Source organism: Salvia hispanica, chromosome 6 (assembly GCF_029641045.1).
Source record: "Salvia hispanica isolate PSC_SH4W2 chromosome 6, Shi_PSC_v1, whole genome shotgun sequence".
In the NCBI taxonomy this organism is placed as follows: domain Eukaryota; kingdom Viridiplantae; phylum Streptophyta; class Magnoliopsida; order Lamiales; family Lamiaceae; genus Salvia; species Salvia hispanica.
This window is the reverse complement of record NC_142697.1, coordinates 22494558-22517137: the sequence shown is the minus strand read 5'-3', so window position 1 is coordinate 22517137 and position 22580 is coordinate 22494558. Positions and strand designations below refer to the sequence as shown.

Sequence of the window (22580 nt, the reverse complement as noted above, 5' to 3'; positions counted from 1 at the left end):
TATTCTATAATTTAACGAAGTTGATTACAATATATAGTAGTACAAAACTAAAAGAATATGCTAAGGTTAACATATACTCCTGTTCACACGAGGTGAATGACATATAAAATATTGCTTGTCTGATGTAATAAGCAAGATTTGGATTGAATTTTATTAATCTAACTATCTATGCATTAAATCAAAGATTATGCCTAGGGTTAGATGGTGCAAAGAAAAGGAGTTTAGGATAAACTCTTGGTATCAATCAGGCAGAAAATGCTGGATTTATTAAAATGTTTTGAGGTTATATGGGCTGGGCTAGGCTAGGCCTTAGGTTTTTAAACGTCGTGATCGTTCAGGCCCATTTCCGATTAGTTATTTGTGAATGAAAGAACAAACCCAAGAAATCATATAAACTGTGCAAGATCTATTGCACTAAGATTATCAACCCACATAACAGTGCACTTTTCATTCTTGGTCTTTTAACTCAACGAGGAGGGAATGCATGCAAGTAAACTCTAAACTCTAGAGCAACATGCGCCACAACTCCAATACTCAGACTTCAATGCTCTCATGGACGGAGCCAGAAATTTATACTGAGAAGCTGTGAGAAGCCTGAAATTGTAGGTGGACACAATTTAAGAGTTTCATGAGGGGGAATTAGTGAAAAATTAAAATAAATTAGTTTTATAGCAAATAATTTTTATATATGTGTGAGGAAATTGGACTATTGGAGGAGGGGCATTTGGCCAGTCTAGTTATATGCAAGCTCCGTCCATGAATGCTCGATCTCATACTGACTATATATCTGTTTTTTAGTAAGTGTAGTATCTACTAGTTGATCACCTTCCGTCAAGGCCAGAGGCTTGAGTTGTGCTCGATGGCTCTGCGTGGTCATTCATGCAAACATCTTTTTATAGTTTTCTTGTTCATGGAACTCTTGTAATCTTGTTAATTTATTGTTAATAAAAAGTTTGGTTTTTCCCATAAATTTTACCCTCTGCTCTTATTTCCCAAGTCTGATTTTCCGTCTAAGTAGTGTAATGACGTGTGGTGTGTATTTAAGTTGACATGGAAGATGATGTGGATGTTGAGTGTGTGATAACATGACAAAACGCGAACTTCAGCCCTAAGATCAAAACGTGAACTTCGAACATCCTATCTTCAGCACATGAGAATGAAAGCCTAATTTTAATTTAATTCAAAATGATGCTCGTTTTATGTTTTGCCGACGATTTGCCAAGTCACACTTCCGGCGTGCCGCGTAGGATAAGTTTGTGCCGGAAATCTATCGGGTCGGGTCGAATAGAAAATTTACACAGTCCGATAAAGTTTATGACTTTTCATATAACATTTAAAGTTCAAGAGAAAAATCAAACCTTTTTAAAGAGTGAAGGCCAAAACCGGTCCTGAACATATGATCATTTTATGATTTTGGTCCTAAACTTTATCTTTTGGATTTTTTGGTCCTGCACATTTCAAATTGTGATTTTTTGGTCCTGCACATTTCAAATCGGATCACAATTGGTCATCCTTCAATAGTTCCGTTAATTTTATAACAATCAACGAGTTTAACCCAATTTTGACCAAATTAGACTTTTAGTTCTGATTTTTAAGTCATTAATTAATTCCCTAATTAATGAATAGTATATTAAATTTCAAATCTACCTTTTTTTAAAGGTATTCAAGTACTCTTACAGTCTTCTTACCACGTTTGCGATTCAATCTTAACTCCTCCCTCTCTCTATAAAATACCCACCACCATCATCACTCCTTGCTTTGCATTCAATAACTTGCTGCACAGAGAGAGAGAGAAAGAACTTCATCTATAATGGAGATAGCAGCAGAGAAAATCCCTCCACCTCTCCGCCAGCAGCAGCAGAGAAATCCTTTCATCTATAACTTTCTCAATTTTCAGAATTGATTTTAGGTTCTTCGCGTACACGAATCTAATCGTCTTCGCATTGACGATCCTGTCGATGTTCTTCGCCTACGTTGGCAAAAAGGGCGGTGTGGGGAAGATGAAATAAGAACCCTAATTCTATTAAATATTTCTGATTTTAAATGAATATTTACTAAAATAATTAGAGAATTAGCTAGTGACTTAAAAATCAGAATTAAAGTTTAATTTGGTTAAAATTGGATTAAACCCATTGACTTAATGGAATTATTAACGGATGATCAATTGTAATCTGATTTGAAATGTATAGGATCAAAAAATCCAAAAAATAAAATTTAGTATAATGATAGGCCTTTACTCTTTTTTAAAAGTCGAGGACTCTATAGACAATTTGTTCTTTTTATTATTGCAAGATCTAATTGAATAAGATATCTCATCTGTTTTATTTGTTTTCATTTATTGATCATGTCAGCTGCTACCCAATCGCGCATTAAATGTATAGTGAAATTCCCAAGACAGTAATTGGTTGCTTACTGACTCTTGTTTTATTTAGCTGCAGAAATTCCAAGTTACAGAATAGTACAAAGTAGATTACGTGAAACCTCTTGTCATATAGTAGTATTAACTTATACTACAAGTAACCAAATAATCTAAAATGAAAACATATTAGCAAGTGTTCAAATAAAAAAAAACATAATACAACTAATTAACAAGTAAATTGCACTCGCGTATAACTTACTTTAATTTACCTGGGTTGGCTGTTCTACTAATTTTCTTGGTCTGTGACTATGTGAAGTTGCAATTATATCATTGCAATAACTTGTATATATAAATCAGATATATATACCCATCATTTACATGGATGAATAATTTTGCTATTTTAGATTTTGAGGCTTTTGTAAAAGTCTAATTAATTAGTACGCACATAACATTGCTAATGCATTCGTGGTGCAAATTATTGCAACCCATTATGGTATTGCATGTGGCTGATTTATATGTGCAGCTTTTCAATCGGAAAGATGAATTATGTGATGAAATTATTATAGTAGAAAATATACTACTCCACTAGTATAGAATATAATCAAGTTTGATATGTGTATTTTGTTTTAAGTACTAGTAGTCTAGTAGTACTAATATTTATAGAATGGTGTCAATTTTTTTTTTATAAACACATTAATATTCAAGTGAAAAATGACATTAATGTTATACGGTGTAATGATGCCTTCAGTTTGATGTTGCTGTTACTAATCTGTCACTTAAAGATATTTTGCCCATTACTAGATCATCTAAAATACGAGCTGATCAATACTGATAATACAGTAATTTATTCTGTGCACTTTGAAACACACCTCATGATATGAGATTAGAAAATCTAATAATAAAGAGGTCCCATAGTTTTTTCTTTTGTTGGTAAAAGCAAGGCCCCATAATAGTTTTTTCTTTTGTTGGTAAAAGCAAAGGCCCCATAAAAAATTGATAATGCAACTCATAATAAAAGAAGGCGCTGTGTTTCACTTAAATACAGAACGTAGTTCACTCATATAACTGAGGCAAAAAAATGGAACACACAGCCAAACAGCCCCTTCTGGAACACCAACAACCCGGGCCTCCCGTCCTCGATCACTCTTCCGTCGTTGAAGGCGCGGACATTTCTCCTATCACAAGCCCCGCTCAATTCTGCAAGGAGTTCATAGCGGAGTCGAAAAGGCTGTGGTATTTAGCTGGCCCGGCCATCTTCACCTCCGTCTGCCAGTACTCGCTGGGCGCCATCACCCAAACCTTCGCCGGCCACGTCGGCACGCTCGACCTCGCCGCCTTCTCCGTGGAGAACTCCGTCATCGCCGGATTATCCTTCGGCGTCATGGTAAGTGCGTGATTCATTTGAATTTGGATTTCGATGAAATTGAAGGGTTTTGAGATGATAGATGGGGATGGGGAGCGCGCTGGAGACGCTGTGCGGGCAGGCCTATGGCGCGGGGAAGATCGAGATGCTGGGGGTTTATATGCAGAGATCGCTGGTGATTCTGCTGTCGACGGCGTTCCTCCTCATGTTTCTCTACATCTTCGCGACGCCGTTCCTGCTGGCGATCGGGCAGAAGGAGGAGATATCGGTGGCGGCGGGGAGACTTGCGGTGTGGATGATCCCACAGCTGTACGCCTACGCGATGGTGTTCCCGATGGCCAAGTTTTTGCAGGCGCAGAGCAAGATCATGGCGATGGCGTGGATCGCGGCGGCGGCGCTTGTGCTGCACGTGGCGTTCAGCTGGCTGGTGATGCTGAGGCTCGGGTGGGGGATGGCGGGCGGTGCGCTGCTGCTGAACGCGTCTTGGTGGTTCATTGTGGTGGGGCAGATGGTCTACATAATGAGCGGCACGTGCGGAAGGGCGTGGACGGGTTTCTCATTAGGGGCTTTTCATAACCTGTGGAGCTTCGTCAAATTGTCTGTCGCTTCAGCCATCATGCTCTGGTAACTACTGTAACTCTTTTTTTTTTTTTTTTTTTCCTTTCTGACTTTGGTCATACAAAAAAACTTTTGAGGATTGGCGCTTTTTCTTGTCGGTTATAATTTCTTGTACTACTAATATAAAATTAGAAGAAAAAATAAAATAATAACGAGAATATAGGTTCTTTAAATTAAACTTCCTAGTAACTAGGAGTACTTAGTAAGTACTCCCTCCGTCTCATAAAAGATGTCATACTTGTGACGACATGTGATTTTAGAAAGTTTTGTTTTGTATGTTAAATGGAGAGAGAAAATATAATTTTTATATTCATGCGAGAGAGAACTTTTTTCAAAAAGAGAAATATGACATCTTTTGTGGGATAAACTAAAAAGAAAAATGTGATATCTTTTGTGGGACGGAGGGAGTAGTACTTATCTCCCATCATATTCTTCTCAATAGTTGGTATATCAATTTATTTACCTTTTTAAAAAAAAAATTAGAACATGATCTATCGTTTTCATCTATAACGTTCTAATATTTTCTTTATTAAAATATATCATACCCATGATCACGTGATGAACGGAGAGGATGTGATACATCAATTGCAGGCCCACTGCCCTGACTTATTCCACAATCGTTCATTTCGTATTTTCTTATAATCGGTTTTCTGAGTAATTACTCGCAAATCTGCACATAATCACTTGAGTGCTTCCCAGTCTCATAAATTATTCATTAACGTACGTATATAATCACAAATCTAATCTTTATTGGTACAATCCAACTACCCTAACTGTACATTAATATACATAGGCCCACTTCTTCATTTTGTCGTTCATCCAACTCATTGGCAGTGTATTTAATGCATATATCAAGAAGAGTATAAAATGGTTTAAAATTTAAATTACAGTTCACTAATTCATAATTCAAGTTTATCTAAACTCTAATTACGTGGCAGTTTTCCGACCGCATTATAGACTTATAGTTGACAGTGATTCTACAACATGTTAAAACATCGGTCAAATATTAGATGTTGAAAGTTGAACTATAAGGCATAAAGATGTCCCTTAATTAATTTTCATTTCTTCTTTGTGATTTAGTTCTTCATTTTGTTGTTTAGTTTAATAATGTCCCCAAAGATAACATTATGTGATAATATAAGGCCCTCCTCTTTTTGATTAACTTAGCTCTTTAGTGTGATATTTTGTTACATACTCTTGAAATTAACCTAGTTACAATTAAAAGTTTAAACGTAAGCTTTATAATTTATTTTTAGTGCATTAACTAAAAATTTGATTTAATGTTACAGTATATTCTAATTTTACTTACTGGCAGCTTGGAAACATGGTATTTCATGGCGTTGGTGCTGTTTGCCGGATACTTGAAGAATGCAGAAATTTCCGTGGATGCCCTCTCCATATGGTAATAATGCCCCTAATTTATTTTTATAAAAAAAAGGCATGATTTTTTTGTCCATGCAAAATAATACGGAGTACTATTACTCTACTCCCACGTTATGTTGAATACAATACATTTTAGACTTTTTATTACTACTCCGTAACATTCAAGATGTTCACATTCTTGAATGACACAGGATCTTAGGTGAGTAGTTGTTGTGTGTGATAAAATAAAGTAGAATAAGTGATTGAATATTTTAATGAAGAAATATGAGAGTTATTTATTTCCAAATATAGAAAGTGGACATTTTAAGTGAGATAAATTAAAAAGAAAAGATAGACAGTGAGACATAGGGAGTAGTAGTATATATTTTCTCTGTCCACAAAAAATGGTCCTTTTTTTTTCCTATATCCACCAAAATGAATCCATGTCGATTTTAAACTTTCGCAATTTATTACCCTTACATATCTACTACATATCTACTATTTATCTACAACTCATACTTACTTGGCTCACTATTTTAACCATTTTTTTTTCTCTTTCACTATTACTACTACTCCATATTTTATTAATTGTATCACCAGAACTATTCTTTGGACGAAAAGAGTATTCGATAATGGTGTTCAAATACAGAAATGACATAATGTAAGATAAAATGGACTGCATAATGACTATTAAATGAGTAAAAATGATTCATGAGATCTTCGTAGTGTCACTTTCTTTGTGCTAATCAATTTATTAATAACCATTCGTTCTCTTTTAATATATGTAAGGACAATATCAGAATAGATAACTAACAAGATATGTAGTGATCTATAAAAACTAGAAGGCATTTGAATAAACAGAGCAACCATTTGGACCACATGATATAGACCTTGAAATTCTTTTCATCGGCATTAAAGTCCTTTTTGTCTTTTTACGAAGTGATTTTTTGACGTTTTCACTAGAAAAGAAATGTGCTGCCAAATTAGCTGTTCCTGGTAGTTGAACTTGATTTTTGATCGAGGCGTCTCTGTTGTTTTACATGGAAAATAGTTCTAATATATATTTAGATTATCACTATAAGCTTGGGAAAAAGGAAATACTCTCCAAACCCACCAAAATACATTGAAGGTGTGTTTTAGTGTCTTTGTACTTGAAGTAGGGGATCCAAATCTTAATATTTAGGACAGAAATGAATTGAGTTTTTGAGTCAATATTCAAATTTGAGAGCGAAGGAGTGATAATTAAATACCACTTAATTATTTACACATGAATTTTATTGTCAAAGCTCATCTTTTGCAGCATGAACATATTGGGGTGGGCAGTCATGGTAGCTTTCGGATTCAATGTAGCAATAAGGTATTCGTTCATCTACAATAATACACATACAAAACAGCACAAGTTCCTTTTTACATTGTAACATTGTAAATATAATTATAATTGTATATTATGATGGTGTACGAGCAGTGTAAGAGTGTCTAATGAACTGGGGGCTGCGCATCCAAGAATGGCCAAGTTTTCTGTTGTAGTGGTGGTGGTTTCAGCCTTCTTCGTTGGCCTCCTGTTTGCCATGATCCTTCTTGTGTTCCAATATCAATATCCTTCACTATTCTCAAACAGTGAAGAAGTCAAACAAATTGTGTACCAGTTAACACCATTGCTTTCATTCTGCATTTTGGCCAACAACGTTCAACCCGCTATTTCAGGTGGTTTTTATTATGAATTAATGATTCAAGATTTTGAAGAATAATGTAAACATGATGGTTTTGAATGTGCAGGTGTGGCTATTGGAGCTGGATGGCAATCGTTGGTTGCATACGTTAATATTGGATGCTACTACATATTCGGGATACCATTGGGTCTAATACTAGGGTTCGCACTTAACAAGGGCGTTGAGGTTAGTCAGAATTTCAATAAGAAACCAATTTTCAAGTTGGTATTTGGTAAATCGAGTAAAGAAGAGTGCATTTTCAGGGAATATGGATGGGAATGGTGACCGGAACAATTGTGCAAACGCTGGCTCTCTTTTTCATTTGTTACCGAACTAATTGGGAGAAAGAGGTATGTATCTGTAACTGTACTATAATTACATCATACACACAAAATGTTTGGAAATTTCATTGCTTGGATTTTTTCTGCATTTAGGCTTCTGCAGCAGCTGAAAGAATCAATACGTGGGGAGGAGCTAAAACTATCGACGTTGAGAGATAAAGATCCCATGAATTGTTCATTTACCATTCAGTATGGTTTCGTTTGGATTGATTCATTCTAATTAATACTCCTAGATCTGTTATGCGATTCTACAATTTCAAATCTATCAATCAAATAGTACTACTGTTAGATACGAAAGTAAATCAGATCAGATCCAGAGCAATAAACTAAAGAAGAACATTACGAAAACCAATTCAAACATCCATTGCAAAAACCCTAAAATTCCAAAACTCGATCATAAACCACTGAATTCCAACATTTCAAAGAGTGAAACAATAAAACAGAAATAGAATCAATAACCTTAAGCAGTGAGAAGCACCGCGCCGCCGGCTTCCTTGATCTTCTTCTCCGCCGTTTTGGAGATGAGCTTGGCCTTGACGACTACAGGGAGATTATCCGGCAACATCCCCTTGCCGAGAACCTTGAAATAGCCGAATTGCGTGACGTCGATCAACGGCACGTTGTCCTTGGAGGCCTTGTCTCTGATTTCCTGAGGGATCAGAGACACGAGCTTGTCGACGTTGACGGTGGGGCAGTGGAACTGGTTGCGCAGTTTGTGGAAATAGCGCATCCCCACTTTCCCGAAATACCCCGGATGGTACTTGTCGAATAGGATGCGGTGGTGGTGCATCCCGCCGGCGTTTCCGCGACCGCCAGGGTGCTTGCGATGCTTCCCGATGCGGCCGTGCCCCGCGCTCACGTGGCCGCGCTTCTTCCTGTTTTTCCTCAAGCCGGTCGTCATCGATTGCTGATTCTGTGCGAGGAGAAGCAGAAGAGGGACTTTGTATTCTATGAATGAGGATGCGGCAGCAGAAATAGAGATTTAAGTGGTTTAGGGTTGGAATTTTGGGCTACTGCCCAAGTTAGGGCTTCTAAATATATGGGCTTTTTAACCTTGGGCCCTAAATTGCTATACGAAAAATATTACATTAATTGGTTGAATTAATGAATAATAATAGTCCTTTTAAATGTTGGAACGTTTATCATTATTTATTGTATTTTTAAACATAGCTTGTTGGAATATGAAAAATCTATATTACTTTTTATGCTATTTCACAATTTTCAATGCTGTAAATTTTCTTTTTGTAAAATATATTTAATATAATTATATATTTTACTTAATTGATCACCTATATATAAGATAATTAGATTCTCTATATAAAATCAGTTGTATTCCGAAACAATTAAGTGCCAAATCCTAATTTCAACAATAGTATTATTAGTAAACCAAAATTTGGTTGTAAACTATTTTATTTTGTTTGAACAACTAATTGTTTGACCAACTCTATTTTAAAAGGTTTAATTATCTCATTGCAAATATACATATTATGCACCACTTATTAATTCATCATAAGTTATAAAATATTATTTTTTGAGACACCATATAATATAATTACAACACAAGTTGGAATATAAATATATAAAATAATAAATTGTGTAAAGATAAAGATAAACATTATGCTTGTTTGAGTTAAGGATGTTTCAATTCTTCCATGTCTAAGAATTATAGTAAAAAATATTAGCATAGAATTCTCGAACCATATACACACAGTACTCTAACTATTGCAATAAAAAAATGAAATGGAAATTACAACGAAAATTATAAAATAAACTGAACTACAAGTCTATTTGAGAAAAACTCTCTTTCCGCAAGACAAAGTACATCACGGTTAGTACTTTCGAATTGACGTATTATCCCCAAAGATGAAACGTCTTCCCCTAACGTGTATAACTTCTCAAACCCGTTGGCACCGATGAACTTGATGGAGTTCCAAAAATTGAGCAATACTCTAAAATATACAATAAAATGTTGAGAGCTTGAGAGAGAATGGTGAAATGTGTAATTCATCTACAACTTTATGCTTTTTATAGGCACAAAATTAGAATATGAGAAATCATGGAATTAAAACATCATAAATTATAAAAGAGTAAAGGTCAAAATTGGTTCTGAACATATGTCCATTTTATCATTTTGGTTCTAAACTTTATCTTTTGGATTTTTTGTTCCTAAACATATGGAAATTTGATCATTTTGGTCCTCCGTCAACATTTCCATTAATATTTAACGGTCAACCATTTTAATCACAATTTTGACCAACTTAAGCAATTTTTAATTATTTAACCCAATTTTGATCAAATTATAATTTTAATTTTGATTTTTAAGTTACTAATTAATTCTCTCATTACTCCTCTTTCAAAGAGAAAAAATTCCCTAGTCTAGACATACCAAGGTGGAATGGTGATGTGGTGTGTCCCATCTATAATATATTTATAAATGGAAATATACATTACTCCACTTCTAGCTGGAAATTATGAGAAAAAATTCTCTAGTCTAGACATACCAAGGTGGAATGGTGATGTGGTGTGTCCCATCTATAATATATATTGACAAATGGAAATATACATTACTTCACTTCTAGCTGGAAATTACACCTCAACCCATGCTAATTGGGGATATTTCTTTTTTGATTCTAGAGGAAAACTTAAGTTCCATATTTGTACTGAACTTTTACTAAAATCCGACTTTGAGAGAGACGCATTAAGGTCATGCGTCTCCGTTTAATGAAACGCACTAGCGTCATGCGTTTTAGTGTAAGACGCATAGAGATCATGCGTCTTTAAATTTTTTTGAATTTTTTTTTATTAGAAGATGCATAAGCGTCATGCGTCTTAGGGTAAGACGCATAAGCGTCATGCGTCTCTTCGTCGAATTAAAACAGACGCGAGCAGAGGCAGAAGCTTCATTCTGCGCAAGAGAGGGAAAGGGCAGGCTATTTTCCGGCGATTTTCCGGCGTTTCTCGCCGATTTCCAACATATTACGGTAAGTTTTCTTCAATCTTTCAATATTTATCCCTTAATTCGATGTTTACTGCATATTTTGTGCAGATTTCTCCCAATTTTGTTAAATTAGGGTTTATTACAAATTGTTCAATTTTGACTGATGTTTTGTTGTTTTGTTAGTTATAATGGATTTTATTGGTGAAATTTAGGGGTGAGCATTCGGGTTTCGGTTCGGTTTTTTGCCCAAACCGAACCGAACCCGAAAAACCGAATTTAGGCTAAAATCAAAACCGAACCGAAACCGAAAACTGAAAAACCGAAATCCGAAAAACCGAAAAACCAAACTAAAAAACCCGAACTAAACCGAAAAACCGAAAAACCGAAATTATATACAATTTTGAAAAACCTAAAAACTTAAAACAGAAAAATAACAAAAACAATCAAAAACCATAACATAGTTAACATCATCAACCAACTAGAATACATATTTAGGCCAAAAACATTAAAAATTTTTATGATATCTAATTAATCTACAAAAAAATTATAACAATGCAAATCCATTCCAAGGCTTCAATACTTCCAAGTAAATCCATTCCAGGTCTTCAATACTTTCAAGTGATGAGCTTTGGCCACATCTTTTGTCCATAATTTTCTCATAAAGCTTTGAATCAACTTTGCATAATCTGAAATACAAAATAATCCCGTAAGATATTAATAATAAAGCAAAGCAGAGAATTTATGAATGTAAAAGAAAATGCAAATGTATAATAGAGAGGTTGAGAAAATTAGAATAACAAAAAATTTTGAATCTGAGGCGGCAGATCTGGATTGATTAGGGGAATCCAATTTTTAAATATCATGATACTTAATTTAAGCATATGAATTCATCTTCAATACTTGCAAGATCAAAGTTTATGTGTCTTATCTTCCGTTAGAAGGTGTTTGTGGATTCTTCAATTGTTTCTGGTTCCTAAAAGAAAAAATCCAAACACTCATCATCTAAGAAAAATGCACATTAATGCCAAAATGCAAGAACTTTCGAAGTATTTTAATTTTGAACACTAATTTGAGAGCTATGCAGAAAATAGATGCATTTAAGTTTTACCTTCTTCTTAAGACGACGTGGATTGTTGGAGCACGACTGAAGGCGGCGTTGATGGTTGGAACACGTCTGACGGTGTCGATGGCTGCACTGCTTGAGGGCGGAGGCGGCGATTGGCTTGAACAGAGATAGGCAGCGGGATGAATGCTTAGAGTTTGTGAGATTTAGAGTGGAGACCGGAATTGAGATTGGAGGCGGAGAATTGAGAATTGAGAACCCAGAATGGAGAAGCAGATTGAGAAAGGAGGCGGCGGATTTCTATTAGGGTTAGAGTTTAAGTATTATATATATATAAAATATTTTAATATATTATATTAAATATAATTCGGTTTTTCGGTTTTTCGGTTTTTTTTTTCGTCCAAACCGAACCGAACCGAAAAACCGAATTTTTTTCATTTTTAAAACCGAACCGAACCGAAAAACCGAAAAAACCGAACCGAATTTCAAAATTTTGGTTTGGTTCGGTTCGGACATTCGGTTTTCGGTTTTTTTGCTTACCCCTAGTGAAATTCATTCTATAGTATAGTTTTTTATATGTTTGAGATGCTTGGTGTTGTGATTTTGGTTATGATATTGTGTAAACCATTTTTCCCTTCTTTGAGATATGATTATGTGACTTTGTTTTGCTTGTTTGGATCAAGTAGGATAATAGGCAATTCCTTATTTATAGATAAGAATCATGAGATACATTATTAATTAATTAATTTGAGTTCGCCGTAGCTTGTAGTTTAATTATGATGAAATAGAATATTTGCGCAAAAAGCTTGATCTACACATGATTTTTGGGAGATGATTTAAGTGTACTGAGATTCTTATTGTTCAATATTCATGTCTCCCTCTTTTTAAATGTGAGTTTGTAACTTTTGTTTTGTGAATATGTCATTAGATTAGATGGCAACTTCAAGTTCTAGCGGACCGTTATTATATGGACCTGAAGATCCGTCAGTGTTATTTCTTCAGAGAAAACACATTTCAAATAAAATACTGAATGATGGAACAACACATGTTTTCAAAGTTCGACGAACGGAAAGTAAGACTTGGGATGTGGATATTCATGACAATGTGATGTATTGGCTTGAGATATTTGGTTTCAAAGGCGTGATGGAATGTGGGAAGTCGATGAAGGTCGACAATGAGCTTATCACGACTTTGATTGAGCGTTGGAGGCCGGAAACGCACACTTTCCATCTACCGATTGGAGAGGCGACAGTGACTTTAGAAGATGTGCAAGCCATTTGATGACCGCTCTGATCAATCAAACGAGGATACCTTTGGATGATGACCTACCTACATATGTATATATCCAAAGGGCACGTATCCATGCCCTAATCTTGTTAGGAGGACTCATTCTACCAGACACCATGGGGTGTAAGGTTCCTTATATGTGGCTGAATGCATTGGTGGATCCGGACGAAGTGCAGAATATTAGTTGGGGTAGTGCGGCTTTGTCGTACCTGTATCATTATCTGTGTGGGGCTTCCATAGATCAGAGGAAAGAGTTGGGTGGGCCTATGATACTTCTGCAGCTATGGGCGTGGGAAAGAATGCCCACATTGAGGCCGTCGTTCATAGGAGCACTCGTGCACGAGCCATATACGCCATGTGGCGCCAGGTATGTATTTACACATTTATTTGTTTATGTATCTTGGGATAACGGCTTTTTACATCAATTTTATTTATAGGTGGAAAGGAACTACGCACATAGGAAATGCTCCTAGATTTTCGGTTGAGCATTACCGTGATCAAATATCTTTGATTAAACCTGGGCAGGTGACTGTCTTTTTTTTTCTTAATTTATAAATTTATTATGAAATTAATTTGGTTTTCTCAACTTACCTTTTTGCTCGAATTGCACGACTCCTTTTAGAGTGAAACTCACAAAAAGACTGTATCAAGACTGAGATAGTAAATCGCGGATCTCTGTCATTATATAAAGTACTAGAATACCATATATAAGATACTAGAATACCATATAAGCATTACTGCATATAATGATGACAAATCTTCAAAGAAAAATAATGTCGCTAATAACAGATTTTGAACAGAATAAGAAACTTCATGTACTTGCGATTGTTACGCCGCATAAGCAATAAACTTTCCATTAAGTCAAAAGATAACCAAATCCATGTTTCAATGCATCACTATAAATAACATAATATCTTGTACCTGCGGATATAAGCAAAATAGGTGACATATTCAATCGATGCTTCCACTCATTAAAACTCTTTTGATATGCTTCACTCCATATAATAGAAGAATTATGTCGTACTAACTTCATTATCAATTGAATAATAATCAAGAAAAATTTCCAATTGACAACCAGTTCAATCTTCTGTAGATCCACTTTTATTCCAAAACCTGACACCACGTGTCCCAACAATACCACATGTACTAGCAAAAACTCACTTTTACTCAACTTAGCAATAGAGTTCATCTCGTCGTACATGAAATACTGACTGTAAGTGATTAAGATGCTCATCTATAATTCATGAATATACAAGCAAGTCTCCAATAAAACGAACTACTAACCTCGAGTAATGGTTGAGAGAATCTGTTCATCAATGTAATGATTGTATTGAGTTCGAAATGATGTCTTTGCAATAACCTCTTTAGCTATCTTCAACTGATGGTATCTTGATCGAAAATCAGCATTCGAAAATACTTGCATACCTTGAAATTGATCAAAATAAGTCTTCTATTCTCAGTAATAGATATTTATTCTTCATTGTCACTTGATTCGACTTCCAAAAGTGTATATAAAGTCGCAATGTGCAGTCTTTCTTCTTCAAATATGATAACTGGTGCACTCCAAGATGAAACACCTGGTCATATAAATCTCCTACCATACAACTCTTATAACTGATTCTTAAATTCTTGAAACTTTAACGAATACGGTTGATAAGTAGAAATAAAAATAAATGCAATGTTCGATAGAAAAATATGTCTCCTGATAAGGTGCAAATCCAGATAAATCTGCACTTCCAATAAATCAAAAAGCCAATCTAGATAATATAAGAAAACCTGGAACAATATATTGATTACTGTAGAATATCACTCGATTCCGTCTCGATGATTATATTACCATTTCTTTTACTTGACAAACTACCTTGGTTCGATAAAGTGAAAACCAATCTATACCCATAATAATATCAAAACTTGTGTATGAACAAGAGAATCAATATCCACTGGCAGCCCAATCGAATTAACTCGCAATACGTTCTCTACAAAACCGTGTATATTGAAATAATGTCAGCTCATAATCAACAAACATAAAACCTTCTCTGCTTCTTATCACAATACACTTTTTTGCATATATTTAGCATTGAGTTCTCTAGAAAAATTGTCTGAACTGAATACCAGAATACCAGAGGTTGTATCATAGGTTGTGGGACTGATTCCCACCAAGAGTAAGTATAGCTTCAAAGAAGAGATACCCTATAATCAAAACCTTCTTCTAACATACAACTCATCTAATTGAACACCGGTTCTATCACTTTTAACTATATCCCAGCCTCAGTTAGATTAGTCCCATAAAATCAACAACTTCTACTTTTCCGAGCTCTTTAAATTTTCTACCTTTTTACCTCATCATTGGTCCATGTACTCTTTGTTCTAAAAGTCTAGGTATTTACTGGAAATCCCATGAAACATGTATATGAGATGTTTCTATAATTAATTGATGATGCAGGGCGGCCGACCATTCTCTCCTCAGTGACACATGTTCATGATAATGCAAATGCAAACGAAACTTATAACCAAAATGTATCATACGATATGCTTGAATGCTATGTCCCAGCGGGATGCTATCCCCGCTCTGATACCACCTAAACTGTAACACCCCAACTATTGTGACTTATGCACTTACCAAAAATAAATTCAAAATTTAAAATAAACAATCCACATGTCAAGTAAATAACACACACATATTATATAAGCTCAAAAACCAACATTTATCAAGTACATATTTCAAAACATTCTAAATCGTGGTGGGACCCTTTCACCACTCTATATATTATACATTTATCTACATGCAAAAAATGACGAGGAGGAGAAGGTTGCCAAAATGCGTCAGCCGCCGACCTTGATAACATGGAGTTCTTACGACCCATGTCAACGAATAATTTCACTGATATCTTATTCCTAAAAGATTTTAGTGGTTTATATGAGCTACAACTCAGTGTATATAAACCTTACCCTTAATTCCACGTCCCAGATATCAATATATTCTTTAACCAATATATGTAACAATAACCAACAAATGTTAGAATCAATTTCATGTACATATGCATATGCCACTTTGTTCAGTTTATTATTCTGTGACAAGTCAAGCCTGACATCTGCCCGGGATTCCATTGTATCATGACCCGAAGGTCTCATTGCCATTGTACATATATATATGACCCGAAGGTCCATTGCCATTGTCTATATGGCCCGTAGGTCTCATTGTATATATATATATATATATATATATATATATATATATATATGACCCGAAGGTCCATTGCCATTGTATATATGACCCGTAGGTCCATTCACAGATCCTCTTTAATCCAATGATTCAAATAATTCCAAAACCATATGCGAACATATCAATTGCACTAATCACATATTTCTATCATATAATTCATTTCACATATCCATACCATATTCCACCATCTATATCAAATAACACATAATTATATCAAAGTCTCAAATTATTTACTTTATATAACTCCTAGCTAAAAAGCACATAAAATATATAAAATTAACAGTGTGATTTATACACACCTGATTAAAATAGATAATCTGATGGAGCACTTGTTCCTGTTTCTCGATTTATAACACTTGATCTTGTTTAAGATTGATCCTGTAACTTATTCAAGTACTTGTTTCTCTTTTCCATTCAGCTTATGTGCGCATGTATAAGGAGGAGACTAAGACTATTTTATACCAGAAATTCCATTTTCTTTCCTCTCGTTTCTTTTCTTTCTATATTCCTCCCCCTTCCTCTCTTTTTTTTTTCATTAACAATTGTAACACTTACACACACTAGCATTAGATAAACCGACTTACGCAAGTAGCACTCCAAAAATTATACACGTGGCCTACATGTGTCTTTGTGAGAAAGAAAGTAACTTAATATACATATTTGTATAAATAATAGCTTATGAAAATATCGACTATTCTCATTCTTTTATTTAATTTCTTTCTAATACCACTAAATTATATCATGACTATTTTTATATTTAATACTTATTAAATCTATTTATATTTTATATCTACTTGAATCACTATACGTGTACATATATCTTATTCCAATTGCATTTAAACAATTTATTCTACCAACTACACATGTTCATATATATAGTGTATATATTTATAAATATGATCCTACAAATTCCCTAAGACTAACTTATATACTTCCACAATAATTATTTAAGACTAGGAGTGTTAATCACCTTCAAAAATTTAGATTGCTAACCTTGAGAAGAATTTTATACCTCGTTTTCTTTTCTTCCTTCTCTTTTTTTTCTAAAGAAACTCTACTATTTTAAATAAATTCACCATCTAACCTTAATAGTAAAATATTTAATATCCTAAACTTTCTTATAAGATACACTAATCACTAAGCGAAGCAACTATGAGACACGTTTCTAACCACATGTCATTACTAGGAAATTCCCTTTTTATTTTCTTTCACATTTATCAAGGTATATGACTAGTTTTATATTTATCTGCATATACCTATATTCATACACTTTATAATGAAATTAGATGATTGCATACTGCATAATTCATTTTTTCAAAACTAACATGTAATATATATACATATTACTATATTTCATCTAACATATTTATATCATTTGTACTACAAAGCTTGGTAATAAATGACCCTGTCCCAAAATAGTAGCACAAATATGCGGTCATGCAAAATGATGCATGCTTTGAGTTGGGAATATCACAGGACAAGTGCGCAGACAATTCAATCAGTACCAGGAGATACCTCAATCCGTGGATAGGATTCTCAAAGAAGCTGATCATTTGGAAAAAAATAATCGGCGTGGTAAGAAAGGAACTAATTGAAAAGAAGTCCGTCAGTTCTATATTGGGGAATGGGACATGAGATATGAAAGGTTCGAGGCAACCTTAGGGGGCGCAACGATGTACAATAACATTCCACTGAGTCCGGGATACATGGCGTGGTATAACAGGATTACGGTGACGTACCTAACTCAAGCTGGGGTACAGTCCACTGTTGGGATGAACGAGACAGCTTCTGACTTAAGAATATTTGTAAGTTTGTTATATTAAACTATATGCTTTCATGTGTTATAGTTTGTTTCGTATTGATATTTGTATGATTTTTTTTTTATATAGGTTGAGGGTTTTCAGCAAGTTTGGCATTTGACTACTGATCAAGAGATAGACCCAAGAGTGCGATAGATTCAAGAAATTGTTAGGCGCACCCTTCAGTCTACGAACCACGCCGATGTCATGGAGTACCCGGCTTCCCAATGCCAAGATGTGGTCATCCCTGACAGACGAAGGACTGTACCACATCCACATCCTGGGGTGAGGGGTGTTCGAGTTGGTGGACACGGTAACACGCAACAGATTAGGTTGTCGCAGCCGCATCCTGAGTATGTGCAACCAGCGCCTATGAATCCCGAGTATGACCCACCTCAGTGGTCTTTCTATCCAAGCCAGGAGTATCAATCACAGTGGAGTCGTCCCCTCATTTTCCCAAGCCAATCTGAGCCTGATTATTCATTCCAACATCAGTAGCATCAACAACATCTGCTTGCTCATTCATACCACAATCAAAGCACATATATTCAACCCTCGTAGATGATCCAACACCGTAATCAACAATTGGTGGGATTTCTACATTTCTTAAAGGCGAATACTCAATAAATAATTCAATATGACGAGTAGAATTTTGAGCCTCATTGAACATAAACATCACACTGTCATCACTATCAACCCCAGTACATATGTAACTCATACCGGTACCATAGAGACAATGCCTCCATGATATTTCAATGGAATGTTGATTCATATCTATTCTTATCTTAGCACATATCATTGCAACTAATTCAGAGAATGAGACACATGAATTCAATACGATAGAGCCTCTCGCACAAGGTGGATCATAACCAATACCCACTTGAGGAAGTTGAACTATTCTACCACCCCAATACAAACTCACAAATACTGGCATCATTTCTGCATTAAAAAATATACAACATAATAACAATTAGAGACAATTTTTTTCTATAAACCCTAATTTAGTAAATTTGACAAGTTTGGCATTAGAAACCCTAATGTTATGTAATAAACAACGAAAGATTGAACAAAACTTACCGAAAGATAAGAGGAAATGGCCGAAAATCGGCGAGAATCGCCGCAAAATTGCCGGAAAATCGCCTGCCCTTTCCCTCTCTTGCGCAAAATGAAGCTTCTGCCTCTGCTCGCGTCTGTTTTAATTCGACGAAGAGACGCATGATGCTTATGCGTCTTACCCTAAGACGCATGACGCTTATGCGTCTTCTAATTAAAAAAAAAAATTCAAAAAAATTCAAAGACGCATGATCTCTTTGCGTCTTACCCTAAAACGCATGACGCTCGTGCGTTTCATTAAACGGAGACGCATGACCTTAATGCGTCTCTCCCAAAGTCGAATTTTAAAAAAAGTGCAATACAAATATGGAACCTAAGTTTTACACTAGAAGTAAAAAAGATATACCCCATGCTAATTGTCAAAATTTTTAATATGGAAATTATGAGTATTCCATATATAATACTATGCAGAACCATATATACACCCATATATAATATATATACGCATTAAATCTCCCATTATCTTTCCATCAACTGACAAAATAATTACTGCAATTGTAAACTATGAAATTATTTCATTATATATGTAATATATAATTTTAATGTATATATATATGAACACACATAATAGAGTCTAATCACGTTTCACGGGAATATTTTTTCTTTAATTGATAGCATTGAACAGAATAAATATTGTCATATAACTTAGTTTTTTTTTAAATATTTTACTTGTATATATTTGTCACTATTTTATAGCTAAGTATTTGATTTATATGCCATGTTAAAATATAAAGGCAGTTAATAATAATAAGATGATCAAAATATAATTTTACTTGAGAAGACTAAAGTTTAGTTCATTCTATTATACATAATTATGTAATAAAATAAAAGAACATTTAGATAAATAATTAAAATAAATATGTAGCCGGTATTAATAAGAATACATGTAAACGAACATATATATACATCTATGTGTGCATAAAAAATGGTATTCCTTTGAAATTTATTGATTGCAAATGAAGAATTTTTTTAATTGTTTTGAAGAAGACGGAAGATGTAAATCATAAAAAGATTGCGTAAATATATTTTGCATGGGTGATATGGTTATGGAAGTTATATTGGGATATTCATAATTTCCATATTAAAATTTTTGACAATTAGCATGTGTTGAGGTGTAATTTCCGCGAAAATATTCAGTGATCTAGACACATCATGTGGCATGATGACGTGGTGTGTCCCACTAATTAGAACTTGACAAATGTAAGTAGTAGAAATATAGAAATTTCACGATATAAAGTATCTAGTTCTTATAAAAGAATGAAATCCTCAAATATAAAAACTTTCTAAATTACAACAATATAAACTATTAATACATACAATAGCAATAATAATAGTAATATATTTCATTTTTTCATTATATATTCACATTACTGTAAAACTAATTTATATACACTACTAGGCCGGAAAATTTAATCCGCGGGTTTCAGGTATTCCCGACCCAGTTCCAATATCCGACGGGTTTTGGGTACCCGAAATCCGAAATTATGGGTTCGGGTATGGGTTTGGGTTTGGGTTTGGGTTTGGGTTTGGGTTTGGGTAGTTAATGTTAGAATTTTTCGGGTTTAGGGTACCCGAAACTCGTATTAGGGTACCCGACCAATACACGATTAATTATGTATTTGTGATAAATATTTTTATTTAGTATAGGACCCATGGCCCATAGGGTAAATCTGTGGTAATTTTATTTAATCACATGTAGATTTAATACTTCTTTACATTCCTGTTCGGTTCATGTTGCATTATTTATGTTCTTACTTGTTATTTTTTGAAAATAGTATATATTTAATTAGTTATTCTTTCTTCATTTTATTTAGATGTTCATTTAATGTCTTTAAAAAATTATTTTAATCTCTTTTATGTTTCAAATTATACCAAAAAAAAAAATTATTTTAAAATTAAGTAGTGTCTATTTGTCTAATGTCTATGTCTATTTTATATAATATAGAATTATTGTCAATAAATAGTAAGTATTGTGTTATTTTTAATAATTTCTATTCTCATCATAATTTAATTTATAAAAGAATAAATTTTAAATATAATAATTCTGGGTTTATGGGTACCCAATTAGTTGGGTTTGGGTACCCGCATCGGGTATTAGGGTACCCGAATTCACATACGGATCGAGTATTGGGTATGATATTTTTTAGATTTCGGGTTCGGGTTACCCGAATTTTCGGGTTTGGATACCCGCGGGTACCCGGATTTACACCCCTATACACTACGTATTTTTTATTTTTTGTAATGGTAAAACAAAATTATATAAATATTTTCAATTTCATGCCTATTGTTCTGGTACGATTAATTATGATTTACTTAGTTTATTGTTATATTTTTATTTGTATTTTTTCAAATATACATATAAAATAAAAAATAGTACTCCTACTAAATTTCGGTTAATGTATCGTGATTATTTGAGATACATACAATACTGAGTAATTTTTTTTTCGTGTAATGGTAAAATAAAATTATATAAATATTTTTAATTTCATGCTTATAGTACTAACATGATTAATTATGATTTAGTTTATCATTATATTTTAAAAAAAATTTCATGTATAAATACAAAATGGAAAATAGTTAATTTACGTTAACGTATTGTGATTTTTGAGATACATATTATCCTATGGGACTCGTTTGATACAAAGGATGGGATATGAGAAGATATGTAAAACAAGATAAGAAATACGGGCTTCATGTCAAGATATATTTTTTTTCCGTTTTGTTTGATAGAAAAGAAATTATCTAAATTTGTATTGTATATTAATAACATGGCTTAACTTGACAAATTGGTGGGATACATAAACAAGGTTAATGTTATAATTTTGGTAAGATTAGATAGGGCCCTGGTCTTATATTGGGCTTTGAATTAAGCTTAACTATGATATCAAACAATTAGAAATGTTCATATATAATTCTCTATCTTGGTATTACTAACTTATCAAACATGCCCATACTATATATAATGCGTTCACATGTATATACTATAAAATGAAAAAAAGAGAGACAATAGTCTATAATCAAATTTTAAATAAATTACCTAAAATAATGTCAATAGATAATGAAAAAAAGATGAAATACAAGTATTATATATATGTGTATTAATAGTATACAATGTAATTTGTAAAGTTTTTAAATTTCAAATGTTATTCTATTTATAAGAATTAGATACCTTAGGGAAATTTCTATATTTCTACTACTTACATTTGTCAAATTCTAATTAGTGGGACACACCACGTTATCATGCCACATGGTGTGTCTAGACCATTGAATATTTTCGCCTTAGAATTAAGTATGTAAGGTTCTAGCCCTGACATTATGTTTTGGTCCATTACAAATAGTACTATTAGTAATGAAGTAAAAAAAAAAATTGAAAGCTGAAGGGTGTACAAGTATATGAACAAACGT

General features: G+C 33.8%; 1 protein-coding gene and 1 pseudogene across 1 annotated transcript; one reads left to right on the top strand and one right to left on the bottom strand.

The window, feature by feature from the left end:
- The first annotated feature begins 3367 nt into the window (after positions 1 to 3367).
- Positions 3368 to 8040, top strand: LOC125205692 (MATE efflux family protein). Its single transcript, XM_048104761.2, has 8 exons — positions 3368 to 3743; positions 3805 to 4346; positions 5656 to 5742; positions 7003 to 7059; positions 7168 to 7406; positions 7479 to 7597; positions 7675 to 7761; positions 7846 to 8040. Exons 1-8 carry the CDS (start codon positions 3438 to 3440, stop codon positions 7909 to 7911), a joined length of 1503 nt encoding a protein of 500 aa, XP_047960718.1. The 5' UTR covers positions 3368 to 3437; the 3' UTR covers positions 7912 to 8040.
- Positions 8041 to 8074: 34 nt separating this feature from the next.
- LOC125205693 (large ribosomal subunit protein uL15y pseudogene) lies at positions 8075 to 8715 on the bottom strand (annotated as a pseudogene).
- Between the last annotated feature and the right edge of the window lie 13865 nt (positions 8716 to 22580).